This window comes from Eptatretus burgeri, chromosome 17, assembly GCF_056783735.1.
Source record: "Eptatretus burgeri isolate ZD-2024b chromosome 17, Ebu_testis_v1, whole genome shotgun sequence".
NCBI lineage: Eukaryota > Metazoa > Chordata > Myxini > Myxiniformes > Myxinidae > Eptatretus > Eptatretus burgeri.
This window is the reverse complement of record NC_140977.1, coordinates 36792816-36814096: the sequence shown is the minus strand read 5'-3', so window position 1 is coordinate 36814096 and position 21281 is coordinate 36792816. Positions and strand designations below refer to the sequence as shown.

Genomic DNA, 21281 nt, shown 5'->3' with positions numbered 1-21281 from the left:
AGGACAGTGACAGACTTTGGATGTGTAGAGGGGATGTAGCTTAGCTACGTAGTGTTAAAAGGATGTGCTGTATTTTAAGGGATGACGAGGGAGCATGAGTTACTTAGGGGATTTAGTCAGCAGAATGGCAGTATTCAGCGATGTGTGATAAGAGGAGTGAAGTGGAAACATGTTGAGTGAGTGAGGCCAGCGGGTCTGAGTGAATGGAGCAAATGTGGTATGCATGGTGTGATGAGTGATTGGGGGGAGGAGTGATTCCCGCGCAAGGGACCCCAGGGTCAGAATTAGGTGAGATAGAGGGTTAGTCAAATTGACAAAATGGAGGTCGTTTTGCTGTTGGTGGGAATGTAGGCTCGACACCCGTTTGGAGGGGTGCAGGAGCCCTGTTGACGGGCTGGGAGCGTGGCTGTGAATGGTGAGTATCGCTGAGTGGGTACCCCGGGCACCGGGCTAGTCGGCTGCAGTAGGCCAAGGGTCCAGAGGGGGCCGGGATAGTGTAGTGGGCAGGGGTGGGCCCGCATTATGTGGGGCCTGGGGCGCCATATGCCATGGGGGCAGTGTACTGGGCACAGGCGACCCTCGGAAAGGGACCCGGGGCACCAACACGCCACGTGGGCATCGAGGGGGAGTCGCCAGCGAGGGCACTCCCCAGTTTTAGGGAGCTGGTAGGCTCGGAGGCAGTGTAGTGCCCGGGGGTGCCATTGTTGGAGAATCGGCAGAGGGTAGTTCCTGCCAAGGGAGCCACGTGTCCCAGCCATGAGACCGTATGAGGGCACAGAAGGAAAATTGGGGGCATGGCCCGAAATTTGAGAGGACACCAACACAGGCGACAGGAATCTTGGTTGTTAGAACCGATAGTTTCAGCGAGAGGCGCTTGTTGAAAGCCCCTGGGTAGTTTAAGGAATAAATGTTAGGGTAGATTAGGAAGTGTACCCCTCCACACCATCCATCCCTTCGCTCTCGTTGTGGGCCGCTGGACTCACTTTGGGTTGAGATCGCTGAGATCTGAGCAGGCCATTCTGAGGCTTGAATTGGGCCTCGACACAGGACGCTAGCTCTCCCTTATTCCCCTCCAGGAAGGGAACGTAGGGGTTGGGAGTAGGCTAGGTGACGTGATAGGTTAGCCGAACAGAGACTGCAAAGGGGGTTAGGAGACGAATTATAGAGGGAAGTAAAAATAAAACAAAAAAATAAGTTGGGGCTAAATTTGATTTTTTTTACAAATTAAGGGAGTGGGTATGGACAGAGACAGGCAAAGGCGATAGGTTGGGAGGGAGACAGTAGGTAGGTCCGAGCCCGCCTTCCGAGTGGCCAGCACCACCGCACTCCCTCCACCAACCCCCTTGAACAAGGCAAGAGGCCGGCCAACTCCATCTGCCAGCTGTTTTGCTGCAAGGCCTGTGCCGGTCTGATCATCTGCCGGCTGTTTTGCTGCAAGGCCTGTGCCGGTCGGATCATCTGCCGGCTGTTTTACTACAAGGCCTGTGCCGGTCGGCTTCACCACCGGCCCGTTTTGCTACAACGGCCTTGTCTTGCCTTGCCATGCCTTGTCTGCCTGCCTTTGCAATGACCCCATGCCTGTAGCCCCTTGTTGCATTTGCCCCCATTCATTGCCATGTGCGCCAGGATCATCGCGCATGCTGCAGGGACTGCCCTGAAGGCAGCCACATCACGGGACTGCACTGGCAGCCCGTGCACCGTTTGTTTGCTACGTCAGATCATCGTGCGTGCTGCAGGGACTGCCCTGTAGGCAGCCGCATCACGGGACTGCATTTGTGCAGCCCGTGCACCACTTGTGTTCACTGCGCTCATTTCAAAGGGGGAGGCCTAGGACTGCGTGTGAGCAGCCGGCCACATTCCCTGTCACCGGCATTGTTCCATGGGCCAGAGACTGCGTGTGAGCAGCCTGGCTCCCTGCTTTTTTTTCCCCACAGAGTCCATAGATCCTGGGTCATGGTGTCGTGTATAATTTATAAGTAAGGTTAAGAGTTGTAATTGTAAATGAGTTGCACCCCCTGCATGTGTGTCTTTGCGCCGGCAATTATTTAAGTAGTCTGCATGAGTGGGTTTGTTTAGTTAGTTACTCAGCCCGTAGGTTAATTACTTTTGGGACACGAATACACTGAATGTCGTACTCAGCGATCCGAAGGTAAAACGTGCTAGAACTTACACATGATGGCACACGAAAATTCGACGACTTGGGACAAGTCTGTAAAAAGGGGAGGGGGTAGTGTTACGGCTGTGGAAATTCGCAGAACACTATAAAGGTCCTTAGTTAGTAATGCCGATAAGTCCGTGTTCAGTTAGATTTCCCCACCGTTGTTTAATGGGGATTATCCGTGTGCACAGGGCTGTGATCTTTGAGATAGTGTTTTTCTTTTCCTATTGTTATTTTGGACCAACAACCACGATCGCCTCAAACCACAACAACCACGATCGCCTCAAACCACAACAACCACGATCGCCTCAAACCACAACATCCACGATCACCTCAAACCACAACAACCACGATCGCCTCAAACCATGAACACCTCAAACCACAACAACCATGATCGTCTCAAACCACAACAACCACGATCATCTCAAACCACAACAACCACTTTCGCCTCAAATCACAACAACCACGATCACCTAACCACCTTCCCTGCTACGCCAACTACCGATCCCCTTCTCCACGAACCAAACCACAACTCTCTACCGATGGCGCGCGGATTTTCCCTCCTGCTTTTCCCGCGCTTTGGTATGGGAGAGGTGCGATTTGAGCCAGAGGTCAAAGGTGAAAAAGGTGGGGGCCTGATTTTGGGGGAATGAATCTCCCTGGACCTGTGCCAAGAAAGATTCTCTCGGCCCCCGCGAGGCGCGCGGGGAGGGGGGGCGATAGCGCACACCCCTTTTCTGGAAGCTTCCTGCAGGAGCTGGAAGGTGGGCGGAGCGATAAAAGGGGAGGGGTGAGGTGTTGCAACTGAGGGATATAAGGGCACGCAGGACGCCAGCTCGCAGGCTTTGTTTTGTCTTCTTCTTCGTAGTGGTGCGTGGGGCTTCTTCTTCTTCGTCGTCTTGGTCTTCAAAGAGTCTTGGGTTCGGTGGTTCGGGTCGAGTCGTCGGAGCTCGCAGTACATGGGGAGTCTGGGCGTGGCACCAGGGACGTGGACGGGAGGCGCCGCGTTGCCAGCTCTGTCGCGCAAGCCTGCGCATCCATGTGGAGAGCGCCGGAGAGAGCTCGCCGGCTCCGTGGAAGGCCGAGCTCAGCCGCGGCTGTCCGAGCTGCCGTGGGGGGACAGACGTCGCGACTTGCCCACCATCGCACCATGAGGGTGCAGGTAACCTGCAACGGTCTTGTGGGATTCGTTCGGTCTGCCAAGTCCCATGCCATAAAGGTCTACGGACCCTGTCTGACTCCCCTGTCTGTGGGGGTAGTCTTTTATTTTCCTTGGGTTTTGCTTTTGAATGAATGTTGGTGGTGCCGTGTCCTGTAAGTAAAAACTGTGTAAGTTCTGTACGTAAATTGCTTATAGTCGGTTGTGGTGCTTTTACCTTGCTCGTGTCTTGTCCCCTCCCCGCATTGATTGCATTGCTGTACATACGTGCATGTGTGTAAAATAAATGTGCTTGTGTGAATGTAACCCGTTCGTTGCGTCCTCCTTTCTCCCCATTGAAATGCCATCTTGCATTGCGGAATAAGAGTTGGGGTTGTTAAATACCCGGTAAATAGAATCGGATCCGGCGAGGTCGGGCGATAATACCCGCTCGGTTATCACTGAAGAACGGACCGCTTGAGCGGTTCGTGTCCAAGCCGACTTGCGCCGAGGTACGGTCTCCCGGTAGGCTACCCGCGCAGGTACTTAGGTATATTGAGATTCGGCGATTGACCCTATTTTGCGCGGGTAGAAAATTGGCTAGGCCGTGGTGGGGTTGAAGACCCACCCATGACAGGGTTCCGGCGTAGTTCCAGAAGGTCACGACTGAATTGTCCTTCCGGTGGGCGAGCGGCTACTATTAGTGAAAAGCGGTCGTTTGCATGCTGGTGGGCGCGAATTCGTAACAATATATATATATATATATATATATATATATATATATATATATATATATATATATATATATATATATATATATATATATATATATATATATATATATATATATATATATATATGTATAGTGAAGTCAAGTAAGCACATTATGCTACTTTGTCAATGACTTTTTTGGGGGGGGGGGGAGCGGGGTGCCTCTATTTTTATGTTTGATTTGTTTTTACAAAATGCTTAAACTATATATAAAAGAAGCTCGTGAGGAGAGTATCAGCGTGTGTACCTGCCTGTGTCCATCCTAAAAAAAGAGAAGACTCGATATAAAAGGCTATACATTTTGAATGCGGATAGGCTTTGCATTTTGCATTTCTATTTTGATCATCCTCTTAGTGTGTTGTATATTATTCGATATTCAGCATTAAAAAAAGCTGTAATTAATCTCATGTTAACAATCTCCCCCACTTCGCTCCTCACAGCACCAAATTTTAAACACATCCCAAAAGCAGATGCAGATGGCCTTTGCTTTCTCGTGTTTTATCTATTTTTAATTTTATTTTTCACATGTAATTTTTTTAAAGTAATAAAATGCTTAATGTTGTGTGTATTTTGTTATTTTGATATGGATTAAATCCATCTATGTTGTTAAATTCGGCTTAAGGTACATTCTACCCCTCCTCCCATCAATCCTGGCTTCTGGTTCAGTCGACTATGTGGATTACCACATATGTGCGAAAAAATACTTGTTTCAGTTGAATTGGGTGATGGTTTGGATATGTATCGCTTTTGGAATGGTTCCATCCACTGTCCATTTTCCCCCCTTCCATGATCCTCGCCTGGTTTGGTTAGGTCCACATTTATGTTCGATTTCGTTTCGTAATAAAACGATTAATGTTTTATTTATTTTGTTATTTTGGGTTGCGTGCACTAGTGCAGAGACAAAGTAACTTCATTGTGTTGGAATCACCATCACGGCTTCAGTGGTTATTGAGTTTGGTCAGGCTACAGTTTTACATTGTTTTGGAAGGAAAGAAGAAGTACAAATTGGTGATTTCGCGATTTGTCATTATCATATTTCAGCGATGTATTCTGGTGTCTTTTTAAATCTTGATCATTCAGAAAACGCTTAATAATAAAAGGATCGCTATTAAATGTTTTTGACTTCACTCGATAGTTGTTTATAAACATATCATTGTGTTCACATTTGAATGGGCAGACATTTTTTTCTCGGTCATCCCTCCACATGGAGTACTGTAGTACTTCATGATAGTGAGGGAATCCAAGGGGAAAATTAGCATGGTCCTCTTAGCTTGTATCACACAGGGTTGTGCTATATATTTTTGTCTACTTTCCTCAAGAGATCCTGCAGTCACTAATGAAAACTACTCAGTCTCCAAGCAAATGTTTAACAGCAGAAAATGCCTTTTTGAAGGACACCACGGGATTCTTAATATGCAGCAGAATATCATTCGGGAAATGGGACAGCCTGGCTTAATATCTCTTTCGGAGGACGGAATACTCATTGATAAAATATCCTGCCTGTGAATCACCAGAATGACAGTTTATAGTTGTGTGGGAAATCTTACTCAGATTAAACAGTTCAAAGGTAAGTGGACAAGCTATGAGCTATCCTCTAAGCCCGTAAAAACATTGATTAACTCGAGTTCAGAGAACACCTTACCCTGTGCAATCTTGAGAAAAAGGAAAGCGTTCTGGGCTACTCGTCCTATTCCTGATCTTCATCAATGATCCCTCTGACTCTGGAAAACCCCCTTTAGCTATTTGGTGATGACTGCACCCAATGCCGTGACATCTGTCACCCTTCAGACAGGCAGGCTGCAGCCTCTTCCCTCTCCTCAGACCTAGACAAAATCATGAGCTGGTCAAACACTTGGAATATGTCTTCAATCCTGACAAATCTAATTATCACTCTCTGAAAGTTCTGTCTGACAAACTCCGATCCACCTACAAGGCTTTCATCATTGATCTCCCCTCTGGGCTGGCTCCCTTGCCTCACATTTTGCTCAGCTTGATGCCATGGAAACCAAGGCCTTCAGGATTATTGGAATCTCCCATGATGAAGCTGAGTCCATGGGCCTATCACTGCACCAACACAGACAGGTTGGTGGTCTCTCTGTTTTCAACTGCCTCCTTTGTTGTCTAGGACCCTCTGCTCTTTTCATGCTTTGTCCCCCCCCCCAAGTTTTTGCAGGGCTCACTTGGTCCACCATCAACCCCATTCTGGTGAATCTACCTAAATCCAGGATCACTGCTCACCTCCACTGATTTGTTCCTCTTTTTGCCCCACCTGTGGAACCAACCTCCACATCCTCTTCAATCTCACTCTTCCCTCCACGTCTTCAAGACAGCTGTTCACCACCGTCTCAGATCATCCCCAATCCAAAAACCATGATCATTTCTACCCTTGTTAATCCCAACACAATCCCTCCTCCTTCCAAATTTCCAGTTTTCCCTCCTGAGAGTTACCTTCTGTATCCATCTTGTCCACTCATGCATCATCTCCTGGCCCCATTCCTCCCCACACCTATTGTTTGTCTGTCTCCCTCTGTCTTGTCCTTCAACTCTGCTGTTTGTGTTTCCCCCTCTCTCTGCTGTTCCTCTTGTCCTGTTGTATCGTGAACCGTTCAGTGCACTCGGACTAGCTCTTCCACTGGCCTAGACGATGGATGCAAAAAAAAACAACAACTGCAGGTTCGTGTTCCTGTTCATGTTCCGATTTGTGTTCTACCGCATTCAACATGTTACATTCAATTGAAATTCAGTAGTTCCTCGATCATAGACTGACGTCTGTCGACAGACAAACAGACAAAGTGAACCAATGTCTTCACTCTGCTTTGCACATGGTGTGACAACAACAGCATTATCGTAATTTATTTAGGACTCGAAAGCAGGAGTCAGTTAACAGGTGAACACATTATCATTTACTGATACTTCCATTTAAAACCAGATGCAAGATGCAAAGCTCACTCTTAGGGCTTTCAGGAACTCCTCGAAGTCAATTGATCCTGAACCATCCTGATCAAAAGTTTTAAAAGTCTGTCGAGCCTCTGCAGCTTCCATTAGCAGACCAAAGTCTCGAAGGCCTTTCAGGAATTCACGCTCATCCAGTGAACGGTTGCCGTCATCATCCATGATCCGAAACACTCTATAAAAACAAGGGTGAGGGTGAGAAGCCCATCAGGCAGAGAGACATATGATAGACATTAACATGTAAGGTAAGGGTAAATTGCTAAGGATAGGTAAAGAGTCCAAGCATATTTATCATGGAAACTTGTTTTTTCCCCTCATCAACATATCTATATATTATTTTAAAGCAATCACTGACCCCCAAATCCCTTGAGATCATTGTAAAGAGAAACTATACATTGCAAGGTAACCATACAGGTAAAATGTGTTACTGCAATTCCTTTATTTGCAGCATGTGGCTGCAGGTTTGCATCATTGCAGGGAGCACAGATGTGCTGCTGAGCAGTGCCCCCTGTTGGTTCTAGCAGAAATTTAGAATTTGTTCCAGGGTGTTGGCAATAACTCGCCTGCTCTTCAAGAGAAAGACACCGAGGGATCTTTAACATCCACAAACGATTCTGGCAGATGGGTTGTCCGGCCTATTGTCCCACATTGATAAATCTCCCTGCATGCAAAACACCTGAGAGGTTGGGGGGGGCGTTTATCGTAGGGTCAGAATTCAAACCCAGACTAGAGAGCTCAAAGGCGAGTGTGCATAACTCTAAGCTCTTCTAGCAGCACGTGATTATATAATACTAGCAGGGTTACCCGGCATTGCCCGGTGCTGTTAATCCTGTTGGCAATTTGAAGAAATCAAATTTTGTTGTTTTTTTTTTTTCTTTTTTTTTGTGGTGGCCTAAAACACTTCCTTAGTAGTGGAGAGCAATTTAAGTCAAGCAAGAGGTGAGACACAAGAAAACTGTGAGTCCACCAACCTGTCTGCAGTGAGCGAAAAGCAGACCCTGAGACTGCTACCTGCAATTAAGGAATGGGGTCAAGGATCATTTAATAACGTATGACCTTCAACAAAGCTACAAAGCCTTGGGCACGATCGAGTAATTTATAAAAATAAAAAATCCCCAAAAATCCAAATTGTTGAAAGTTTCAAAAAAATGTTTTGCCTAAAACACTCCCTGCCACTCACTGATGGTTACACGTGCCTCATGGTTACAGCAGGTTGACCATCATCTCAAGGAGATGGGGATGGGCCTGGCATCTGCCTGGGGGATGGCCAGACGGAGGCCCCTGGAGTACCGGCGGAAAGTGGACGCAGCGACGCGCTGTTCTGGCACATGCTCCCATACCTGACCTGACTCACTGATGAACCTCTGAAAGTTTGACAAAGATCTGTTTGGCCATGTCTGAGAAAAATGGTGACACACACACACACACACACACACACACACACACACACACACACACACACACACACACACACACACACACACACACACACACACACACACACACACACTTTTAATTATAGTGGAGATAATACGAGAACAGCACTCGGTAGAGCACATACCTCTGCCAGGCTGAACAGTTTACGTTTTGTACCCCACTGATAGGTCAGATCTGGATCCAGACCTGAACCAGAATCTTAACAGCTTGTTCTTGTCACCCACCCAACTCATCCACTTAGTTTTGTCACAAGTCATCACAACTTTTTGAAATATCATGCTATATATCGTTTTTGGCCCCATCTCTCAATGGTGAAGAATTACTTGAAAGTTAAAAAAAATAATTCTCGTATCCAGATTCGGATCTTCACCAAAATGGAATAAATTATAGACCTTGTCAGACACCTAACCTGTCCACAAAGTTTCGCCCTAATCCGCCCATAACTTTTTGAGATATCATGCTCACAGACAAACAGACAGACAGACAGACAAAACAAAGAAACCGACACAGACAAAACCTCTGGTGACGGAGGGAATAACCATGATGGATGTTCAATGCTTTTCCCATTCCTACAACCCACACATACCTTAATGTTTGCAAGTTCAGACAAACACAAACAACACTTGAAACAACATGAACAATTAAGACATTTTTTTTTCTACAACAGACGTTCCACTAATCATTCGGCATTTATTACACTAACTTACCATTAAAAATATATAAATACCGTAAACCCTAAACCTGCCTTTAATTACGAATATCGTTGAATATTTTCTCAATATTTATTTAACAATACATTTGTTATGGTATTCTACAACTACCTGATTGTTTTGATCAATAAAAATCGAAACGTCAAACAATTGTGCATGAAACACCTAGCATATGTCTGGAGAGTCATCGTGTTAAGGTCATCGTGCCAAAATGTGATGTTCATGTGAAGGAAAAGGATGTGTTGGGCCATATAGATATTATATTCGCAAAATTAAAAAATGGGGGCAAGAAAGACACCAAAATTGAGAAAAAAATATACATATATATATATATATATATATATATATATATATATATATATATATATATATATATATATATATATATATATATATATATATATATATATATATATATATATATATATATAGCAGTAGGGTAGGAAATGCATTGGAGGGGAGTTAGGGAGAAAGGTCAAATATGTGGCCATTTTTTTGCATCTGTACTTTGTCGATGGATCATGTCAAAATTTTTCTAAATGAACCTTTAAATATAGTTTTAAAATTATTAATGATGTAGGTAGTGCTAATACGTATTCTGAAGTCACGAGTTACTGACCCAGAGCAAGTTTAAGGGATGATAAAGCAGCTTCTGGGGAAAATGAATACACTGGGATGTTTCATTTATATTCAGAAGTCTAGGGTCATGAAGGAGCTACACAAAAGAAGGCAGCAGGCCGACAGATTTAGAGTCAAAGGGGAATCGGCAAATAAATGCAAGGAAACATTGCAAGTGAGTAGTTGAGTAGTGCCAGGAAGGGAAGATGGGAAAAGGGAGGAGGGGGAGGAATAGGAGATCAGCAAGAGTAGAAGAGATTGAGGGTGGGTATAATGAGAGGAAGCATGAAGTGATGAGTTAATTATGGCACTCTTGAAAGACAGGAGGGAAGAACACGAGGTATTAGTTACAAGGATTTGGTTCTACAGATAAGACAATAAAGGATGAACGAATGCAAATTAAGCATCTGGCTTCAACTTAAGGAGAGTAAACAGGTGTGGGTTTCTGGAAGAATAAATGCAACCAAAGTGATGGAGGGTGCTTGGGGTGGATGGAAGGAAGTGGTGAAGAAAGGGCAAGTGAAGTCAGGCAAGAAGTGAGACAAAAGAAAACTGTGAGTCCACCAAACTGTCTACAGTGAGTGAGAAGCAGACCCTGAGACATGGCTTCCTGCCACGAGATTGCCAAAAATATAAAGAGCTTTGGACTCGGTTTTCACCATCTCGAGTGGAGGGTGATGGAAAACATGTGCAGCAGCGCAAAGTGAGGAGCCATACTGAAAGGTACTTCCGGTAAAACCCTTGTGCGTGCAATGTAATAAGGTCTGCATGAATCTGTGGAGAATACCAAGGTACCAGTCAACTTATAGTCTGTGGAAGCCAGTTTGAAACATGGTCAGATGTAGGAAGGTAACATCTGAGAGCAAGGCCGAGGAACTCCAGACATTGCTTCTCTCCCATGGATTACCCACAGAAGAGAGGAGAGGGAGGGGGGTTTGGGGTATCAACAGATTATTGTTACTGAGAAACAGATTGAGAGCTTTGGACTTTTATGCATTGAAAGACTGTTCCAGGTAGCTGACTAAAGACTCTTTTTGCAGGTCATGCCTCTCAGAAGCATGGTGGACCATTTTGCACATGGTGGAGTAATCACCAACAAAAAAAGTCAAAAAAAATCCCAGGGAAGCAGAAAGGTTATTGAACAATAATAAGGTTGGTCCTCAAATGCTGCGTTGCATCACACAAGCCTCAAAAGGAAGGACACATCAGGACCTCGACAAGGACCAAAGCGAAAACTCAAGCCAAGGCTTCTGCAATTTGAAAAGTGCATAAAAAATGGTAACCAACGGGACCATACCTTTTCTGTCTTCATAGAGTTCTGATTATGGGCTTGGTGGTGAAGTAGGTGGAGCCTTATTGCATTGACTTCATGAGTGGACGTTCAATTCTCATGGCTTCTCAGAGTTCTTGCCGAGAGAGGAGGCTCCATCCAGTCTATTTGCCTACAGAAATCCCACTATGGTGTCCCAATCACCTGCACAAGGTTATGGGACCTCCTACACAACCCTATTCATCAAGCTTTATCTCTTGCCAATAACCTGAAGATGCTTGTCCAAGCACGTTTTAATCTATGCTATAAAAGGAGCTGTGTGTGCATGCGTCCATGCGAGTTCCACATGTTGGTTGGACAGTTCGCCTGACTCCACCCACAATTTCTAAACTACAGCCACAAATTTAGGAACCATTAAGAACTACCTTTTAGAATCCTTAAGCATCACCTTTTCTCTCCCTTCCTTCCATATGAGTGCTGCTTCATCAGGATGAAGATTACCGCACTGCGGTTGCAGGCGTGGAACAGCGCAGGTACAATCATTTAAACCAGTACACTGGTACTCATTTTACCGACTTCGGAAGGATGACAGGCTGAGTCAACCCCAACTGGTGTTAATTCAGTGGCCAACAGGGCTCAAGCTCAGGACCCTAAGATCTCAAGCCAACCACCCTAACCACGAAGCCAACACCAGGCTTATAAATTCATGAGTGGAGCCAACAGCAGGCTTCCAGCGGCATTTTTACTGCGGTGTTTTTGCAGGTTTTCCATTATTTATGACTATTTTCTCTTAAAATTGTGATGGGTTTCTGTGAAGTCGGTGATGGCATAATAGGGGAGCGGAAGGCGTTACATGTTCTACTGTTTCAACATGGGGATGCCTGTTTACTTTTATGAGCAGGAGGGTGAGGGTAAATATGGGACAGCTTTGAAGGGCAGGGGGGGGGGTCGAGCTTCGAAGGGGAGGGGGTCAAGGACTTTCGGTGGGGGGAGGGGGTGAGAGAGATTTGATGGCTTGAATGTGGGGAAGGGATTGAAGCCTTAGCTGTGAGAACTTGGGAGTGGAGGGAGGGGCTGAGAGCAAAAATGGGACAGAAATGGGAGGAGGAGGAGGATGAGGCTTTTGTGTTCAGTTGTCAGAATTGCATGTGTGAGTTTACTCAGAGTAAAACTGTAACTGTGTGTGTGTGTGTGTGTTTGATTGTCTGGGGGGGGGGTGGTGCTGGTTACGCATTGTTGGAGGGGGAGGGAGGTCACGGTAATGTGATAGTGTCATATTGAATCAAATATCTTTTTCTATTCAGAAACTTCACTTGAGTGTTACATTTAAAATAACCAACCCAAAAATGAGTTCGAAGTTTTGCAAATTTGTCGTTTACCAATTCTTCCCACAAACAATACATAGCTCGGCCAAGAGTGGTATATAAGGTTGTAACGTGTCATGAGATAGGCCATGGGCTACTATAACTGCCCATGCATCCCCCCCCTCCCTCCACAAACCTCTGACACTATATATATATATATATATATATATATATATATATATATATATATATATATATATATATATATATATATATATATATATATATATTTTGATGCCCTTGAGTATCCAGAACATCAAATCAAATGTTAACAGTGCATAAGTTGGGATAAAGTTGTCATTTTGGTTCAATATTTAGAGGTACCCTCAAAATGCCACCGTTGTTGATTCGCGTCACACTCAATTTCCAAGTTTCATTCTTTGGTAATTTGTGAGGTCAGTATAGCAGTACTACATACAAATGAGGTACCAAAATGAAAGCTTAGCTTCTGCTGGTTCTTCTGAAATCAATATTATCATGTTTCAGAAACATTTCATCTGAGTTACCGGACTATATATGCCCGCGCCACATGTACACATCCGGCGCGTCAAGAAAATTATCAAATTTCTACATTTACTTTTGTTTGAAGTGCATATGTGAGACATTATTCATCCAAGTCAGATATTAAAATAAATCGTCTCCATATAACTAACATTTTGTCCCACAACTATGATTCTGTGACATAAACTGACAAGGTTATGGCAAGTTATGACAGCAACAACTCATATGCACCAATTCTATATTTTATGCTTCTCTGATGTAACATGTGGTCATAAACATGATGAATATCATGGAGGGTGAAACAAGCCCGACACAATGTATGCACATTAACAAATGAACAAGCTACCACCAGGCAGGATATACTGGGTAATGCATTCAATATCATGAATGGGGCACAGACTTCATTCACTGGTGAACATTGTCCATCTCGATCACTGCTGGTGCTATCTCCACCAAACTGATATGGAACATCTGGCAGTTCTGCATCCGAGTCATCCGAGTCCACATCGTCAGAGTCTAGTTGCTCGTCGATGATATCAATGAGCTGTTGTGGCAGAACATTTCCAACGTACCATAGTGGCTCTAGCTTGCCATCTCTCTGAACTCCTATCCATGGGCAACCGTTACATCTGGAATATCCGGTTTAGCGATTATGGGCCCTCTTCCAGATTCCAATCTGATAGTTCACTCACCTTATGTGCTACTCTAGTCTTCTTCGACATGGTGTTAGTGTTCTCAGAGCCACATTCTTTGAAAGATTGAGTTGGTCCTCCTTGACAGAGAGCTCCTTTATGCTGACATGTCGCAGTTCATTGACCATATGCACTTGAGCGTGACCATAGATTGGTACAAGTGAACACCTCCAGTTCATCTGTTTCATACTTCTCTCTTCAGGATTTATGTGGGTCATACATCACGATGCATTGTTCCATTGAGGTTGTCTGTCAGAATCTCAGCCATGTTCAGTGTGGTGTTGACATATTGACATTGATTGTGTGTTGTTCTCACCCATCTTTGGTATGCATCATGGTTGCTGAGAACCTCAGAAACACCAATTCCACCCCCTCCAGAACCACCATGAGATTTGGCTTTCCTCATGAATGTTTCCTCCATCGTTTTAGTGACAGCACAGCGGTTTCTGGGAATGAATGATCGAACTACACACATCACTCTTCATTCTATATTGAATTCTATATTCATCCACTCTATATTGCAAGTAACCCTGGATGTAGTTATTGACTGCATCATCATTTATTGCTGCCTTCAATGTGGATGCTGTGAGCGATTGTAAGGTATTGTTGTGGTTCTGCAAAACCGCATGCCTCTAAGGCAATGGCACCCAACATAGTGATCCCCAAGCAGTTATTTCGTTAGCCTTCATGCAGTCAGACCTTCCCCTCATGTCTCGTGGGTTAACGGGGTGAAGTGCATTGCGTTGGTCTAATAGGTAGGTCAAATAATTATATCTCTATCTTCTCTTCAATTCTGATTTCCATCCAACCCTTTCCTTTTAGCCATGGTACAGATTGAAGCAGACACAGCACCCAGGCAGCCACCTATGAAAGAATCACCACATGAACAAACTCGCTGCCCAGCGTGCGCATGGCATGCCCTTTCACTCAAATCTGCGCGCCAATTTACAACCGCGTCTCATCTTGATCAACCTCCGCTCACCACCTCGACCACCAACATCTCTCGCACATGGGAAAGGTCATCGTGCACCTCCTCGCACCTCCGCATCGATACAGTTCACCACCAAGCAGAGGCATGCTGCACGGCCCAGGCCGCTTGGGCCATGTGGCACGGGGACGGGCCAAGCACATTAACAGCACCAACCACAGCTTGCCACGACCCTTGTCCAGTCGCCAGACAGACACGACCCTCGCCCAGTTGCCAGAACACGGCCTGGGAATTCGGTGCAAGGCTCCGGGTCGTGTCGAGCCAGACATGCGAATGAGACCGCTTCCGGCCCCAGGAGCCTGGCGGGGTAGGGCCGGGACCCAATAGGGGAGCACTATTCGGGTGATGGCGCGTTGCTTTGGGTCGTCACCCCACCCTTTGCCCGGGGCATATAAAAGGCGGATCGCGAAGCTGTTCACCCTTTCTCTCTGCTCTTCTCTACCTCACCCACTTCTCCACCTGTTTGCCTCGCCCTCTCTTACGCCTCTGTTCTCTGCCCTCTCTTCACAGCACCTCGTCCACTGTCGCTGTATCTACACTAGGGGTTGGTGTGCGACAAACGTCCTTCTGGCCCAGTGCGGAGCACACGTTTCCACGAGCCCCGGTTAAGTGATTAAGCAGGAGATAACGTGCCGACTCTTAAGGTGTGACCGGTCAAGCAGCGCATTCCCCAGAGCGTACTGGGTTGCGCGGTCGGCCGACTATGCCAGGTATTGAGAGGCTGTTAGTCCTCATCTGCTCTCCTTCCTTCTGGCAATCAAATCTTCATCGTGTGTGTGTGTGTGTGTGTGTGTGTGTGTGTGTGTGTGTGTGTGTGTGTGTGTGTGTGTGTGTGTGTGTGTGTGTGTGTGTGTGTGTGTGTGTGTGTGTTTTGCTGCCTGTCGTCGTACAAGTTAAGATTGGAGAAGATATAACAGGATAAGTCTGCTCTGTGTCTGCTTTTGTAAATTACTTGCCTTTTGTTGCACCCCATACTCTAGGGGATCAGAATCAGAAAATTGTGCCACAGGTTTGTTGGGGTGAGGGGTGGTGGAGGGGTGGGGGGAGGGGAGTGCGTGCACGGGCAGCTATAGTAGCCCATGGCCGAAGTGGTATGCTGGTATGGATAGGTTGAGGAAAGTGCCCAAACAGTGTCTCAATTACCTGCCCAACCCCTTGATCCCAGCGGATCCACGAGCAAGGCAGAGGAGCCGGAGACGCTCGAGCGGCTCTGAGCAAGTGGCCAGGCGGCGCCGAGCATCGTTCACCATCTCGCGGTCATGGCGGGCAGTACCAGGCATTGCTGGAGGAAAAAGAAAAAGAAGAAAGAATAACAATTGTAAAGATGAAAATCACCAGTGGGGATCTGAGAAGTCCTGGCAAGCCAATTGTTTAAGTCCTTTGAGATCTCGAGCGTGTGTTGATTGACGTTAAGTCCAAATCTTTAGATGATGAGGTCTCATCATGAACAAATCTAGCATCCACTGGTGATTTACTGTACAGTGTGGCCTGAAAGTTACTTTACCCCTCCCCAGTAATCAAAATAAAGACCAATTACTGCACTGTAGTCCCAATAAGGAAGCCAGACATAACAATACACACATGCGGGGGCGCGCACCTGCACGAACACACACACACACACACACACACACACACACACACACACACACACACACACACACACACACACACACACACACAATGTAGTGGTAAGTACTTACAAAAGCTATTTTATTTGAAGTTATAACCTTAACTTAGAAGCAATTGATTGATTTCCCAACTGCCCTGATCATCAGCTGGGCACCATTTTTCATCGAGGTTTTGATCCTTTCAGCTCAGAACCTCTCCAAAGGGCGGATCCACAACCATTCATTCTTAAACTCCTTTAATATACAGGCTTTATTGCGCCGTCGAGCTTTCTACTGACTCACATGTCAATGAATCAGTGTTGCCACACACCATGGCAGGGGATGGTGGAGGGGAAGGGAGAGAGGGAGGTGCGAGAAATTTTGCAGGGGTAAAGCGACTTTCAGGCCACACTGTACATTGGTGTCAGTTGTACGATTTCTGGATTTTAAAATGGTAAACTTGGAATATGTCACATAGACTTGCCAGGCCCCATTATGAAGATAGATATCAAATTCCAGCAATGTGTGTGTGTGTGTGTGTGTGTGTGTGTGTGTGTGTGTGTGTGTGTGTGTGTGTGTGTGTGTGTGTGTGTCCGCTGTTTCTCGACAACCACTGGTCCGATCTAATTGAAACTTGCCAGGTATATTGCTGGCGCCCTGTGGATGTGCCTTTTCAAGGTTTGATATTAATGGGACAAGTGCTTCCCAAGTTATGGCCATTTATTTACCAACCAATGACAGGACACGTTGCTGCGTGGGCGTGGCTGCGGATGCCGATGCGCGGCCGGCCGACGATGACATCACGTGCCGTGCCAGTTACGATGGGGATCGGTGCCTCAGTTACCGTGGGGTAGGAGTGGCAATGGTCAATGGCAGCGAATGTCATGTCAAGCAAAGACAGGGAGGTAAACTTGATTTTAATTAACTCTGTGTGTGTAAGTATCACAGCAGTTATAATTACAAACGATAATTAATGGAATGCAAGTGAACATTCCGTACGGGCACGCACCACTTCCGGATAGTGATGACTTACTGTATTGTAATAATTTCTCGATTTCTTATGCGCATTAATAGATAAACACAATGCCCCAATCCAGTCATCTACAAGTTTTTACGAGAGTCGTTGTTTGAAAGTTTTTTTTTTGGGGGGGGGGTGCCCCGGTTAGAATAGGTACACCGTATCCCTGCATGTCGTAAGAGGCGACTAAAAGGGTTGGCATCAGGAAGGGCATCCGGCCATAAAAACATCGCCTCAAAAGGAAACCATGATGAGTACAACTGATGGGCAGGGTACAGCCCGAAGTACCCCGTGGGGGTCCTCACCCCCTCTCGTTAAAACTCAAGGTGGGGAACCCGATCGAAGCAAGGGAGGAAATTTTTCCATTTATGATGACCAATCGTCTGATGCCCCACGTGGAGATCGGTTTCTGAGGTTTGGTACATGGAATGTGGGGACAATGACAGGGAGATCAGGAGAAGTGGTTGAAACATTGGTCAGAAGAAGAGTGGACATATGTTGTGTGCAGGAGACACGGTGGAAGGGAAGTGGTGTGAGAATGGTGAAGGGAAGGCAGGGGCAGAAGTACAAGTTTATGTGGCAAGGGTGCCCGGAAGGTGTGCATGGTGTTGGTGTCATGTTTTCTGAGGAGTTTGTAGACAGTGTAGTGAGTGTGACTAGAGTGAGTGAAAGGTTGATGATGGTGAGAATTGTGATCGGAAATCTCTTGGTGAACGTCATCTCGGGATATGCCCCGCAGGTCGGTCAAAGCGATGAAGAGAAGAACATGTTCTGGTGTGTGATAGAGAAGTTGATGGAGAATGTGAAAGATGAAGAAGTTGTTGTGAAAGGAGGAAACTTGAATGGACATGTGGGAAGGAGTCCAGACGGTTTTGAGGGAGTCCATGGGGGTTATGGATATGGTGTGAGAAATGGAGAAGGTGAAAGGATCTTGGAGTTTGCTGATGGAGCTGATTTGCTGATCTGTAATACTCAATTCCATAAAGTGGATAATAAGCTTATTACATACACGTCAGGTGGGTTGACGACAACCATTGACAACCTGATGGTGCATCGGCGAGATAGGGGAAACCTCAGGGACACAAAGGTGATCCCAGGGGAGGAGACTGTTTCGCAGCACCACCTGGTTGTCTGCGATGTAAGGGTGAAAGGTGTGCAGAGAATTTGGCGGGTGAAGTACCAACCGAGGATGAAGGTGTGGAGGTTGAAAGAGGCGACAGTGAAAGAAGCATTAAGAGAGAGGCTGAGTATGGTTGAGGATGATGTAGTTGAGCTTGAAATTTGTTGGATGTCAATGAAAGATAGTCTATTGGGAGCCGTTGGTGAGGTATGTGGATGGACAAAAGGACCACCGAGGCACTCAGAAACATGGTGGTGGGGTGATGAAGTTAGAAAGACGATTGAAGAGAAGAGGAAGAAGTTCAAGGAATGGCAAAAGGCGAAGGATACCGTTGAAGAAGAGGCTGCACATGAAAGCTATAAGGAAGCCAAGAAGGCTGCAAAGAAAGAGGTTTCAAAGGCGCAGGAGGCCCATAGGAAAATGTTTGGAGAACGCTTGGATTCGGAGGAGGGTAAGAGAGCGGTATTCAGGATCGCAAAGAAGATAGCGAGAGAGAGGTTTGATGTGACGGGGGTGAGTTGCTTGAAGGATGAAGTGGGACAAATCGTTGTGGATTCAGATGGAATTAAAGGAAGATGGAAGAGATATATGAAAAGGCTGTTGAATGTAGAAAATGAATGGGATAGCAACATCGAGAGTAACCCAGTTTTAGGACCAGCAGAGAAGATAACTGAGAAGGAAGTTGAGGAAGCTATAAGAGCAATGAAGAGTAGAAAAGCAGGAGGGCCGACGGGAGTTGTGGGAGATAGGTTGAAGGCAGCGGGAAGTTGGGGTGTGAAGAGAATGACAGAGATCTGTAATCTGGTGGTGAAAGAAGGCCGCATTCCAGTGGATTGGGAACTGAGTACCCTCGTCCCTCTGTACAAGGGGAAAGGTGACCCTCTGGACTGTGGCTCCAATAGAGCAATAAAGTTATTATTTATTGGAATGAAGAATTTTTATTGGAATGAAGAAGAATTATTGGAATTTATTATCCAATACCATTCATTCATGGAATGAAGGTATTGGAAAGGGTGTTGGAGAAGAGGATAAGGAAGAAGGTAAAGATTGATGAAATGCAGTTTGGATTTATGCCAGGAAGAGGAACGACAGATGCAATTTTTATTGTAAGGCAGTTGCAGGGGAAGTACATGGAGAAGAGGAAGAAGTTGTTTTTTGGGTTTGTTGATCTGGAGAAAGCATTTGATAGGGTTCCACGTGAAGTTATGACATGGGCATTGAGGAAGTTAGGAGTGGAGGAATGGTTGATCAGAGTAGTGATGGCCATGTATGAGAGAGCACACACAGCTGTAAGGACGAAGGATGGGAACAGTGGTGAGTTTGAGGTGAGGGTAGGAGTGCACCAGGGGTCGGTACCAAGTCCACTTCTATTTGTAGTTGTGATGGAGGTGCTGACTCGGAGGGTTAAGGAAGGTTTACCGTGGGAGCTGCTGTATGCAGATGATTTGGTGTTGATTGCAGAGAGTATGGATGGACTGAAGGAGAAGATGAACAAGTGGAAGGAATGTATGGAGGCAAAAGGTTTGAAGGTGAATATCGGAAAGACGAAGGTGATGGCAAGTGGTAAAGCATGTGGTGAGGTGGAAAGGACTGGGAAATGGCCGTGTTCTGTGTGCAGGAAGGGTGTCGGAGTGAACTGCATTCAGTGTACAATGTGTGCTGAATGGGTTCATCGAAAATGTAGTGGGGTGAGAGGGTCATTAACCAGTGTGGCAGCTACATTCAAGTGTAAGGTGTGCATCGAGGGAGCTGCAGATGAAGGAATTGTTGAGTTGGATCTTGGAGATGGTGTGAAGCTGGAAGGGGTGAAAACATTTTGCTATCTCGGAGATATGCTGAATGGAGAAGGTGGATCAGACTCTTCGACGATTGCTAGAGTGAGATGTGCATGGAAGAAGTTTCGGGAACTGAGTGGCGTGCTGACGAAGAGGGGAGCGTCGTTGAAGCTGAAGGGAAAGGTATATGCTGCATGTGTGAGGAGTACGATGATTTATGGGAGTGAGACATGGGTACTGAACATGGAGCAGCAACAAAGGCTGGAAAGGGTGGAAATGCGAATGGTTCGGTGGATGTGCGGAGTATCGTTGAGAGAGAGAGAGAGAGAGAGAGAGAGGAAGACAAATGATGACTTGCGGAAGATGATGGGAATAGAGTCTGTGATGGAGGTTGTGAAGAGAAACAGGTTGAGATGGTTGGGTCATGTGTTGAGGAAGGATGAAAGTGACTGGGTGAGAGGAGTGTTGGAAATGAGTGTCGTAGGAAGTAGAGGACGGGGAAAACCAAGAAAAACTTAGCTAAAGGTGGTGGAAGAAGAAATGTGGGCAAGGGGATTAAGAAGGGGAGATGCAGAAAATAGGGTAAAGTGGAGAAGATTGTCATGGGGCCCGCAGGGCTAACCCCTGCTTTAGCGGAGAAAATGGCCTTTAAATGCTTGTGTGTGTGTGGGCTGGGGGGGGGGTGGGTTTGCACATAAGGCCACGTGAGAGCGAAGGAACGGCCTGTGTGGTTGTTTGAAAGTTTTTTTTGTTTGTTTTTTTTTGGAGGGGTTTGCACGTGCGGCCACGCGAGAGCGAAGGAACAGCCTGTGTGGTTTTGAAAGTTTTTTTTTTTGTTTTGTTTTTTTTTGGGGGGGGGGGGTTGCACGTACGGCCACGCGAGAGCGAAGGAACGGCCTGTGTGGTTGTTTCTGGCTCACGGTTTGAAAGTTTTTGTTGTTTTTTTTTTTTGCACGTACGGCCACGCACGTACGGGCATGTGAGAGTGAAGGAACGGCCTGTGTGGTTGTTGTTTCTGGCATGCGGTTTGAAAGTTTTTATTTATTTATTTATTTGCACATACGGGCACGTACTAGTGTATCATAAACATAATAGGTTCCAATAGATGTATAACACCACACAAAACAAAGTACTGTTTTAAAGATTCAGCATCCAAAACCTA

The 21281-nt window shown here is 46.0% G+C and overlaps 1 protein-coding gene across 6 annotated transcripts in view; it reads right to left on the bottom strand.

Moving 5' to 3' along the window:
* Positions 1-21281, bottom strand: part of CAPSL (calcyphosine like) — a 34481-nt gene that overhangs the window by 5189 nt on the left and 8011 nt on the right. For all 6 annotated transcript variants that reach the window (XM_085860873.1, XM_085860872.1, XM_085860871.1 and 3 more), the window contains exons 2-3: positions 15743-15881; positions 7017-7194 (exon numbers count right to left, since the gene is read on the bottom strand). In XM_085860873.1, the coding sequence (XP_085716999.1) occupies positions 7017-7194; positions 15743-15879 (315 nt within the window). In that variant the 5' untranslated portion in view covers positions 15880-15881. The remainder of the gene's footprint in view (positions 1-7016; positions 7195-15742; positions 15882-21281) is intronic.